This window comes from Phytophthora cinnamomi (genome assembly GCF_018691715.1).
Source record: "Phytophthora cinnamomi strain GKB4 chromosome Unknown Contig83, whole genome shotgun sequence".
NCBI lineage: Eukaryota > Oomycota > Peronosporomycetes > Peronosporales > Peronosporaceae > Phytophthora > Phytophthora cinnamomi.
The window spans coordinates 765,576-776,533 of record NW_027151016.1 but is presented as its reverse complement, the minus strand read 5'-3'; the positions used below and the strand labels follow the sequence as shown (position 1 = coordinate 776,533).

The 10,958-nt window shown below is 53.6% G+C and overlaps 5 protein-coding genes across 7 annotated transcripts; 3 read left to right on the top strand and 2 right to left on the bottom strand.

Annotated features, from left to right (window-relative positions):
* Positions 1 to 2,345: 2,345 nt before the first annotated feature.
* Positions 2,346 to 2,723, top strand: IUM83_11375 (putative secreted RxLR effector protein; the record flags this gene model as incomplete). The annotated part of the gene is made up of 1 exon (XM_067935931.1): positions 2,346 to 2,723. The coding sequence occupies one exon, from the start codon at positions 2,346 to 2,348 to the stop codon at positions 2,721 to 2,723; it is 378 nt and encodes a 125-aa protein (XP_067785060.1).
* A 1,142-nt stretch (positions 2,724 to 3,865) lies between these two features.
* On the bottom strand, positions 3,866 to 5,944 carry IUM83_11374 (WD40 repeat protein; the record flags this gene model as incomplete). Its single annotated transcript, XM_067935930.1, has 1 exon — positions 3,866 to 5,944. One exon carries the CDS (start codon positions 5,942 to 5,944, stop codon positions 3,866 to 3,868), a length of 2,079 nt encoding a protein of 692 aa, XP_067785028.1.
* Positions 5,945 to 6,205: 261 nt separating this feature from the next.
* On the top strand, positions 6,206 to 7,841 carry IUM83_11373 (Folate-Biopterin transporter (FBT) family; the record flags this gene model as incomplete). Of its 3 annotated transcripts, none has more annotated exons than XM_067935928.1 (2): positions 6,206 to 6,871; positions 7,011 to 7,841. In XM_067935928.1, 2 exons carry the CDS (start codon positions 6,206 to 6,208, stop codon positions 7,839 to 7,841), a joined length of 1,497 nt encoding a protein of 498 aa, XP_067785031.1. The 3 variants fall into 3 exon arrangements, with proteins under 3 accessions (XP_067785031.1, XP_067785030.1, XP_067785032.1); XM_067935929.1 differs by having other exon boundaries at positions 6,206 to 6,956; positions 7,114 to 7,841; XM_067935927.1 differs by lacking the exon at positions 6,206 to 6,871 and having other exon boundaries at positions 7,086 to 7,841.
* A 207-nt stretch (positions 7,842 to 8,048) lies between these two features.
* On the top strand, positions 8,049 to 9,394 carry IUM83_11372 (TKL protein kinase; the record flags this gene model as incomplete). The annotated part of the gene is made up of 3 exons (XM_067935926.1): positions 8,049 to 8,339; positions 8,424 to 8,565; positions 8,640 to 9,394. The coding sequence occupies 3 exons, from the start codon at positions 8,049 to 8,051 to the stop codon at positions 9,392 to 9,394; spliced, it is 1,188 nt and encodes a 395-aa protein (XP_067785029.1).
* Positions 9,395 to 9,507: 113 nt separating this feature from the next.
* On the bottom strand, positions 9,508 to 10,413 carry IUM83_11371 (RING finger ubiquitin ligase; the record flags this gene model as incomplete). Its single annotated transcript, XM_067935925.1, has 1 exon — positions 9,508 to 10,413. One exon carries the CDS (start codon positions 10,411 to 10,413, stop codon positions 9,508 to 9,510), a length of 906 nt encoding a protein of 301 aa, XP_067785034.1.
* Between the last annotated feature and the right edge of the window lie 545 nt (positions 10,414 to 10,958).

Genomic DNA, 10,958 nt, shown 5'->3' with positions numbered 1-10,958 from the left:
TGAAGGAGCTCTTTTGACTGTCAAGAACGTTCTCGAGCTTCTCGTAGAACTCGCTAGGCTGAATCCCCTCATATAGGTGAGCTTCCATGTGGTTTCCGTTGTAGAAGCGGTACTTTGGGTCCGCCTTGAACTCAGGAGACATGTGCTTCTTGAGCTCGGCGACAGAGACATTGTACTGCTTCGCAACCAACTTCTGATTACTGGGACGCGATAGGTTGCTAACATACACCATCTTCCCCGTGCGTCCACGAACCTTCACTCGATAGCTACTACCCCATCGAATAGCTCGAATATTTAATCGTTTTAGTCCTTCAAGCTCGTATGCGAACATCGTTATATATCAGTGTCTATATTTTTCCGTGGGGCTGACTTTATAAAATTTGGATCTTGTATCAGGATCAGTCGACTTTATATATCAGTCATGTCTATATCAGTATTGACTTTTTTATGTGTGAGAAAAAATAATTAATTAACTAAGTTCGGTTTTCTCAGTAAGTTCGCTTTGGTTAGGTTCGACCTTAGGCTTTCGTTTGCGTTCTCGAATATTCTCTCGATTTTTGTCGTCGTAGCCTTTCTGGCAAGCTAAGCGAGCTTCGCGCGTGCGCTCGTAATAGTGCTTCTGCGTTGCCTTAATGCGGTCTTTGTTAGCCTGGTATTGCTCAGGAGAATACGCCATGTTACTATATTACTAACTTTATATTGTCAGAAATGAAAAATTAATTCGTTTGCAGCCAATCCAACTCGTCTACAGTTTTAGCCCTCCACTGATGACTGTGATTAGATTTAGGCATTGTAGACACCCACGCCTTGTGCTTTGGAAAAGTGCAGTGGTGAGCATAATTCCATCGCTTCATCGTCTCACCACAAGGACAATCAATTTCTTCATGAAGGAGAGACTTGAATATTTTCCCCATCATTTCTTCAGCCTTGCTCACATCAGAAACAGCTTCTGGAAATTTACTAATGGGATGCCTGTAGCATCTATCTTTTGATGGTGAGCTTCTACAAACTTCACCGTTTTCTTTCATAACGTACTTGCACATCGTCGATATCAATCCTTATTTATATACTTAGTACTTTACTCCTTCAGGATCAACTTTTTCCTTTCTAAATAGAACTCCCTTTGTAAGTGATCCCATTGTTGCTGTGTGCGGTGCTTGGAGGTGTGGAGGAGGACCAGAGGGTGGTTAGCGGTTGTATCTAAGGAAAAGTGTCTGTTGGTGTAGAACGTTCCAGGATCGTTCTTGTTGGCAAATTACCGTTAGAAAAAAAAACGCCGGGGTAATATTCTAAGAATTACTACTCGCGGCTGTGCCTCGATAGTCGGGGAACCATTTCTGTAGAGTTCTGGAGAACAGGATTTCCTCGACACCGTCCAGTGGCTCGCGATTTTCACCTGCACCGACTGGATGCAAGTTTTGTTGTCCTTGTGCGCCATCGCCGATCCAAGTTATCACAGTCACACAAGTGGGCCGGGCTACAGATACGTCCAAAAAAGGCGAGAACAGCATCATTAGACAGCGGAATTTGCATTTCCTTGGTGTTGGTATCGATAGTTTCGGGGAAGTGTGTTGCGAGCCAAGCTGCCATGATGCCCACCTTTGACTGGTAAGTGCGTTTAGTGCTAGTTTTCGTCCGCTTGGACTGAAGCGACCTCGCCACGACGGCTCCATCTGCGAAGTCTTCTGCGTTTCTCTTCTTGCCGCGCGCCATTTTCGTTCTGAAGTCATGCCAATGGTCGCAGAGAGGGTGTGATAAGATCACTATCACACTTGCCGTGAATCTGCCACATTAAGTTCGCACCATATTGAGCCCAAGTATATTTCCACTAGATTCGCACCCATTCACGGCATTTATGATATTCTGCTATCACACCTCAGTGCGGGGAGATCATTGTAGTATCACAGTTGAGGCAGATGTAATATTGAACGTTCTGTGTTATTTAGTTTCTGTATAAGATTGATGTGATGCAGTGCGCTTTGTGATGAGTAGTGCTTGGGCAAGCTAAATTTTAGCAGCAGGTGTTGAAGGCTTTCAAATTATTCACCACCATAGGTGCAGTTTTGCAATTGAAGCCATCAATTTGAATGTTTCCTTGTATACACAGCAGTGTTGCAATTGTAGGTTGCCTTGTATACTCAGCACGTCTTGTACAGTGAACGGTAGTGAACCCTCTCTTTCCAGATTCCCATCCTTCAGTCAAGAGTACGGTTCGTCCTGCAATCACGAGCTTTGTCGGTTTGCCAGCAGTGAATGAGCCCTGTGCAGCGATTAATCAGTCACACCACGTAAACGCCCCATGCTCAGTCCCCAATTAACTCTCCACGGATCAAGCCTCAAGAACCATGCGTTTCGCCTACATCGTCCTCGTGTCTGCTGTCGCTCTACTCACAGGGAGCAACGGCCTGACCGCGACTGAAATCAACAGCAACGAGATTTACCAACTGACTTCTTCCAACGCTGCTCGCGCGGTAACTGCTGAGGAAAATGGCAAGCGATACCTGAGATCCGACAAGATTAACGAGAAAAATGAGAATACCAACAACGACGACGAAGAAGAGAAGGGTCTCTTCGACCTCATTCGCGCCTTCAACCGGAACAGCGTCGCAAGGAGGATGTACCGCAGGTGGTACCGCGCCGGAATGAACCCCACTGATGTCGACTCGATGATGAAGAGGCGTGAGGCGGCAGGCGAATACGTGGACTGGACTGTCGTTAATTAACGGATACGAGAGTTACTATCGCCGTAGAAAAAGTAGCATTTGGACGTTCTAGACTCGGCATTTTGAGGAGTTCTAAATGCTGACCTATACTACTCATACTAATACTCGAAGTATTAGTACTACTGTAGTATTATGCTAATAGGAAATGTGGGGCGTGAAAGAGGTGATTCACTGCTTAGTGGCCATCTCGTTGTGCTAGCACCTCAATGAAGATAAAATTAGGGCCACTGGACTTGGGCGAGAACAAGGAGAACGTCGACACAGACATCGTGACCTTCCTCACGACCATCTTCGAGGAGGGTTGTGGCGTGGTGAGCACGCAGAGGGGTGTTGGCGATGGCGCTCAAGCTCTTCAGGTTGAACCCACACGACACCTGTATCATAAAAAAGCAGCCGCGGGTCGATAGTGATAGCTAACGTTGCAGACATGTGGAACATGAACAACATGAAGCTTTGATTTTAATTCTGGTGTTCTGACTGGTGTAATTGGTTGTCGCCTGCCACCGCTGTGGCATGTTTTTCAAGTGGTCTATCTTCTGAAAATGCCAGCTCAGCGCCGCACAGTTGACGTGAATGCACAAGTCGATTGCCATTATCACCACCCATTGCGGTTTTGCAAAACGCTACTCCCTGGAGGATGTATACCTCTCTACAATAAAACAGGTTAGTATTTATGATGAGGCGCGGTTGCTGGTTGGTAAAGTATATTTTTTGGTAAATAAAAGAACGAAGTTTATTTATGCTCACGACCGGAGATGCTTTTAATCCTACATTCATACCCAATCAACTTCCAAAAAATACAAAAATCATCGAACTGCGACCCCTTAGGGCCGGCGAACCAGTTGAGATCTGGAAGGCAAATTTTGTAATACCGCCAACTTGAGTCAACGGCTTCGAGATTCGTTTCTGGCCCAGAAAAGAAATTCTGGGTCGACTTCCGCTCTGCAGCTCACGTCGAGAATTATAAAGAGCTGTATTGGTGTAGGGGTGTCGCCATCAACTTTGGTACGTTGATGTGTGCTTGAACCGTACATATATGTAGATTAAAATACTACACAAATTTTTAATTTGAGCGGCTGCTGCATTGTCTTTTGAACTTCAAATATGTATCATAAAGCACAAACGCGCTCACACAAAATCCCTTAGCTGGTCGCGCACTCTTGGATAGCCTGGTGGTCTCCTCCAGCTTGAAACACCAGCCGAACCATATTATGCATGGCCCCCTCGAACGACTCCGCGACGTCATCCATTTGGGTCTGGTTCTTCGTCAAGATATCCTCCAGGTCGGCTTCGGTCGGGGTGGTCTCTTTCTCACTGGTAGGAGTCCACAAACGAATTACGTGCTCAATCCCACTTGTCGCCAAACACGCATCAAAGGGGTGCGGTTGAACACAATTCACAATGTCCACGTCCGCCTCGATGGCATTCACCAGCTCCCCAGTCGCTTTATCCCACACGAGCGCGCGACCGTCGTCGCTCCCCGCTATGATGTAGGCGTCATTCTTGCCGAAGAACGAGGCCTCCTTGATGTCGGTTTGCACATTACAATACCCAATGTATCGTCGAAGCACGTCACAGTTGACTGGCGTACTGTTCACTAGATTTCCTTCCCAGAAGCCGTCATCGTCGCCTGGCAGATCGTCACTAGAATTGGCATCCGGGCTCCCCACAGTTGGCTGCTCTTCCTCGCTGCTGCTTGGATCTTCTTCATCGGACGATTGATACACACGAAAGGTTCGCCGAGCCGTTTGTGCACCCTGGCCAGTTAATGCAGTTCCGTTCAAGAACGGAGCGACGTCTTCCTCGCGGTCTGGATATTTCGCCTTGTACCGCTGAGCCTGCCATTTTGCTTGTGGCTCACGCTTCCCCGCGTTCAGCGCACGTATGTACGTCAGTTCGACCTCGCGGTCATTTGGATCGAGCTCGAGTGCCTTCTTGCAGTGCACCGCCGCTAGATAACCATCCGCATTCCACAGTCTCCCTAGATACGCCTTCGCACAGTCGTGGTGGAGCTCTTTGCGTTGCGTCGCGGTCAATTCCGCGACGCCACGCGCGCCGCACGCCACATTCAGCGACTTGAGCGCGTGCGTGTACTGGTTGTCCGTCAGCGCCTCTCTTCCTTGCTCCCTCAGCATCTGCACTCCCTCCAGATGCAAGTCCACGGGCAGCTCCGGTTCATCCATGTGCGCTCCGCTGAGCCACGGCAAGGGCTGGATCTGCGGCTCCGTCTTGTTGTCCTTGCTGAAGACGACCGTCTCCTTGGCCCCCACCTTGAACAGATAGATGTGGTCATTATGGTAGTTGGCGAGGATCTCGGAGCCGTCGCTGCTGAACTGGATGCTGGTCCCGTGGCTCTTGTCGTGGAACCTCTTCTCTCTGCTGCTGCAGAAGGCGTCCAGGTGCAGGTGCGGGGGCGCGAAGACCTCCGTGGGCACCGTAGCGCCCGCGCTCCTGGCGCTGGACACGTGCTGCTGCACGCGCAGCATGCGGCGGTCGTACAGCCGCGTGTAGAAGTCCCCGCAGGCCAGCGCGAGCTTGGTCGGGTCCAGCGGGTGCGTGGCCATGCCCATGCCGCGCAGCACGCGCCCGTTGCGGTCCTTGCCCAGGTTGACGAGCGCGCCCGACGCCTCGGGCGCGTCGCATGCGCCGCCTGCCTTGGGCAGCGCGCGCAGGTCGAACTGGAACACGAGCCCGTCCTCGGCCGCCGTCCAGAAGAGCTTGGGCACGGCCCAGGACGTGCCGATGTCCTTGACGCGGTCGCGGTGCACGCGGAAGAGCTTGGACGAGTCGGCGCGGAACGGCGCGTAGTGCACGCGCACGTCGCTGTCCATGGCGCCCGTGGCCAGCACGTGGTCGTCCGTGCCGGGCACGAAGCGCACGGCGAAGATGTTGAGGCGGTGGCCCGAGTCGATCTCCTGCAGCGGCGCCTGCCGCGCGTAGCTCCAGACCAGCACCTTCGTGTCGTCCGAGCCGGAGGCCAGCAGCCGCCCGCTCTCGTTCCACTGCAGCGTGTTCACGCAGCCCGCGTGGCCGCGCAGCACGGCCTCGCACCGCAGGCGCCGCACCAGGCTGCCGTGGCCCTGGCACGCCGCGTCGATCACGCGCGCGTTGCCGCGCAGCTCGCGCTCCTGCAGCAGGCGCGAGAGCCCCGCGGGCGAGTGGCTGTACTTCCAGTAGCGCTCGGGCCGCGCGCGCGGCGGCGACAGGCGAGACGCCTCCATGGCTTCTGCGGAATGAGTTGCTTTTGTATGGGAGATTGTATGGGACGCGGCCAGCTTCAAGATGCACGCGATTGGCTGCGTGAAACCAGCGCTTCCGACCAATCGCCAGTCGACACAGCTTCAACTTGGGAAAAAGGCAACTTGACCTCCAAGTTGCCTTTTTTGGTGTCGACACCGACGTAAAAATACACTGCACGCATGTCATTTATTGTCCGTGTTGACGTTGACGCGAGAGCGTCCTGTCGCTCGCCTCCGCGCGGCATGACACTGCCTACCGGGTCGCTCTCGCACTCGACTGCGTCCTCCAGCTATTCGGAGACGGTGGCTGCCCTGCATGAACGTCCGACTTCGAGGCTCGTGGTCAAGAGCAGTGGTCCGGAAGACGAGCGGGCGAGCAATTCAAGCGAAGACGACGACGAAGTGGACGGTGAACTGTCGAGGGCCGAGCAGCTCCGCAACTGGGTGCGCCGGCTGAGGCGGACGTTCGGCACGTCGTTCCTGCTGCTTGTGAGCACTGTGTACGCGGTGCAGGGCTTCACGAGCTTCCGGTCGCTGGCGGTCAACTACTTCTTCAAGGACAACTTGCAGTTGCAGCCGGCTGATGCGCAGTCGCTTCTCACGGTGATGATGGTTCCCTGGAGCACCAAGCCGCTGTATGGCATTATCTCGGACAGCTTCCCACTATTTGGGTATCATCGAAAGTCGTACATGATTCTGTGCAGCTCCATGGGGACCATTGCATCGCTAACACTGGCAGTGCCCAACCTGGTCACGACGCCAACGGGTGCAGTGCTGATGCTCACGCTAAATAGCCTGTCGACTGCTGTGATCGATGTAGTTATCGATGCCAGAGTTGTGGAGATGTCGAGGTTGGACCCGAAGAACGGCGCGGGCGACCTGCAATCTGTGTCGTGGGTTTCCCTGTCGGTAGGAGGGATACTTGGGTCCTTTTTGTCCGGGCCGGCGACGCACAACTTGGGCGTCCGTGGCGTGTTCTGCTTATCTGCAGTGGGTCCGCTTCTGATTATGATTTTCTCGGTCTTAATGCACGAGCCCAAGACGGCAGTGGAAAGGCACCATTGCTATTGCACGGACACAATTTGCACTGCTAAAGGGGGCTGTTCGCTTACCTGTCATTTGGATGTGCGCACTGTGGGTGTTCTTGGCAGGCTCTATCAGCCCCGGATATTCGCAGGTGTTTTTCTACTTCACGACGGAGGTGCTGCACTTCACTCCTGAGTTTTTGGGAACCATTTCGGCCTTCGGCTACATTTTCCTAATGGCGGGCACAATGTTGTACAACACGTGCTTCAAGGACATGTCTTTCCGTCGCATCTTCTTCATCGCGCAGCTCAGTCTGGCGGTGGTGTCGTTACTGGATGCCGTGTTGGTGACGCGCTTGAATCTGAGCATCGGCATCCCTGACAAGGCATTCGTGCTGGGCGACGCCGTCCTCTCTGATATCATTAGCCGCCTCAAGACGATGCCTGTTCTGGTGCTCTGCGCTAAACTGTGTCCCAAGGGTATCGAAGGCACCTTATTTGCGCTGCTTATGTCCATCTCGAACTTTTCGTACAGTGTCAGCGAGTCCTGGGGCGCGATTGTCTGCGGATGGTTAGGCATTGCCAAGGATGAGTACAACATGCTGTGGCTCGCCATTGTCCTGTGCAGCATATTGAAGTTGGCCCCCATCGCCTTCCTCTTCCTAATCCCAGCGAAAGACCCTCAAGAATACGTCGACGGGTTAGACCTCAGCTTGCCCGTTCATGGCACTGCGACCAAGGATAGTTTCCACGAGAGCGAGGGCATTGAGGTCGAAGATGAGAACCTCGGTTTGATCCTAACAGCCAAGGACTGCTCGCCTATGGAAGAGATCCAGCTGAAAGAGAGACAATAAGCTACCATAGGTATAGTATCTCGAGCCGGAAACATGATGCAAACCGAAATTTGTAAAGCATGGATGGCTTCAAGCAGTTCGACCACCGCAACACGCCGATAGATACACCTGAATTTAGCCGTCCAATCGCGTGTTTTCATCCCGTCGTTTCCACCAATCAGTTGTGCGCATTACGGTCGAGATCCGCGTGCCGATTAATCGCCAAGAATGCTGCGCTCAAGTCGTCTGCCCCACGGCGCGCGCTGGCACGCGGTGCGCTCCTCGTGGCGCCGGCAGCTGCCGCTGTTCGCGAAGCTACTCGTGGGCTTCTCCGTGGTCGGCTACTTCTTCTGGAACGTGTCCACCATCGCGCTCGTCATGCAGGCGGGCGCGCCAGCGCTGCGCATCGACGGCCCGCGCGGCGTAGCTGAGGGGTTGCGCGGCGCCTTCGCGGACGTACTGGCGGCCAGGGACAGCGAGGAAGCCTGGTGGTTGCGACCCCAGACGTACCGCAAGGAGGTGCGGCGCATTTATCCGAATTTTATCCGACAAGTTTGTTTATCCGAACTAAATATCCCAAAACCAAAATGACGGATACTGTAGAGCGGCTGCGATTTTTCGGCGGCTGTGGCGCTGTTCAAGCCCGAGGAGCTAGAGCTCAACTGTGGCAATATGGACCAACTGGAGCAGGGCGACTACATCGGCAAAGGTTTCTGGAGACACGTGTACAAGGCCAAGTGGAACGGTGAGGCTGCTACTACGTTGTGGAGTTTTAGTTTTTATAAAGGAATTAACTTTTTTATTTTTTGTTGTGTGTAGGGCGCGACGTGGCCGTGAAGAGGGTGAAGGAGGAGCTGCAGACTCGGCCCGACATCATTCCTCGCCACGTGGAGGAGTGCGCATCTATCTTTTCGATACGCAACGCGCCCAACATTGTGGGGCTGGTGGGTTGGTGCAAGACGACGGTGGTGGTGGAGTACATCCCGCACCAGCTGGACACGCTGTTGTTCGAGTCAGATGAACTGGTCTCCGTCGATCGCGCGCTGAGACTGGCTCGGGATGCTGCACGCGGCGTCGCCCAGCTGCACAGCGCCCCGGGGGGTCCCTTCGTGCACGCCGACCTGCAAGCGCGCCAATTCCTGATCGATGCCAATGGTACCTTGAAGTTGAACGACTTCAACAGGGTCAAATACACGGGCCCTCGCACGATCAACGGCAAGCTTACCGGTGAGAAATGCACGTTTGAGACGTCGGTGGCCAAGGGGAAGTGGCGGGCGCCGGAAGAGTACGGATTCATGCCGCTGGACGAGAAGCTCGACGTCTACAGCTTGTCGATGGTCCTGTGGGCTATGAGATCACGGGAAAAACCATTTCGGATGTTGGAGCGCGAGGAGGTTTACCAGCAAGTGCCGAAAGGAGTTCGGCCATCGCTGGAAGCTATGAGCGATTACCCCCAGCAGATGCAAGACCTAATCGTAAGAGGCTGGGACACAGATCCGAAGAAGCGGCCGACCGCAACGGAGATGGCAGACGAGATTGATCGCATCTTGGAAAGCTACGAAGGCACCAAATAGGGCGGCTCGGTCCTCTCGTCAGAAAGATAGATATGGGGTCCACATGGTATCGTGAGAACGGCAACGGCACTTGGCCCGCGTCAATAAATTAGCTCTGTTGTGGATTTAGAGATTTAGATCCGCATTGCGGTGAGGGGGTCTTCTTCAAAGTTGCTGAGCCACCACTGGAAAATGTGATTCTTCTCCTGGCAAAAGGTAGTCACGGCTGCGGGACCAACTCGGACGCGACATAGCGGACAGTGATATTGGAACAGCAGCCACTCGAAGATGCATCCGCGGTGGAATGTGTGCTGACACGGTAGTATTATTGATGATTCTGAACCGTGGTAGTAGTCTTCGCCAGCGTTTCCAAGTTCCACTTCGTCCAGGCAGATCATGCACTGCGTGGATTCAGTCGAGTCCGCCGTAGATGCTTCGGAATGGAAGCTGTTCCGAAGCTCCGAGTCGCTGTTGCACTTTGAAGCTGCGCCTTGGCAGTTGTCGACGAACACTTGGAGCAGTGATCGCTTGTCTGCGTCGTGCTGGGCACCAAGAAACTTGAACAGGTTCGGTGGCAGGTTTCTTCTCGCGTGAAGGCATCTCATGGCGCTGCCTGGCAGCATCACGCAGCGAAGCAAGTACTTCACGACGGCTTCAAACTTGCTCTTGCGGTCTGCAACGGTGCGCGACGAACGAGACATGATCGACGGTCGTTTAGACGGGAAGCAGGCCCAGATGAACTCGCGGATGGCCTGGCACGAGCCGTAACACTTGGTGTTCGGGCACGTCCACAGTTCCTCCACGTTCTTGGCGAACTCTGCGAAGTCTGAGTAGCGGTACGACAAGCTCCACGAGCGGTGGATCGTCACGCTGGAGATATCGCACTTGTACATCACGAAGTTCTTGTTGACGGCAGTCGAGGTCACACGGAATTGCAGGGGCAGTTGTGGATGCACAGACTCGCGAAGCATCGCGATGGCCGACGCGCTCAGCGGCAGTACTTGAGCCTGCGTGGGATGGAAGAATACGTTGTAGTTCATCGGTTGCTCGGGCGCTTGGGATTTCCGTAGTCGATTTATAAATGAGGAGACGAGTGAGATCCTAGCTTGTGCGTCGCTGTCTCATGCGACTTGGGTGCTTGCGGTACCCAGCATTTAACGCGTTGGCTGAGAAGGAAGCCAAATGATATCCCACCCAGCGCTCCTTGTGAGCGGTACTATTGCGACAGCAATGCTCCGCTGCTCGTCACATACTACTGCGGAAGTTCATATTGCGTCGTCCCGTGAATCAGGAAGCGAGCGACTCCTATCGGAACGTTGATATGGAACCTTTTTCCCAAAGAAACACAGTGGGCGGCATGAGCTTCGCGTTGATGATGCCGCTCGAGTGTCCTCCTGTGTCCTCCAACATTGACGGATCTTCTGCCGGCGGTCCGACCCGATCCAGACGGGGCTTGGACCTCTGCTGCGTTTCTCGGTGTCTCGCTCTTGATTCCCAGGCAACCACATGCGATGGTACATGCAGTTGAGCGTGAATGCTCCCCATGATTCCACCAGTCGAGTCTCAATGGCACCTGACTAGAGGT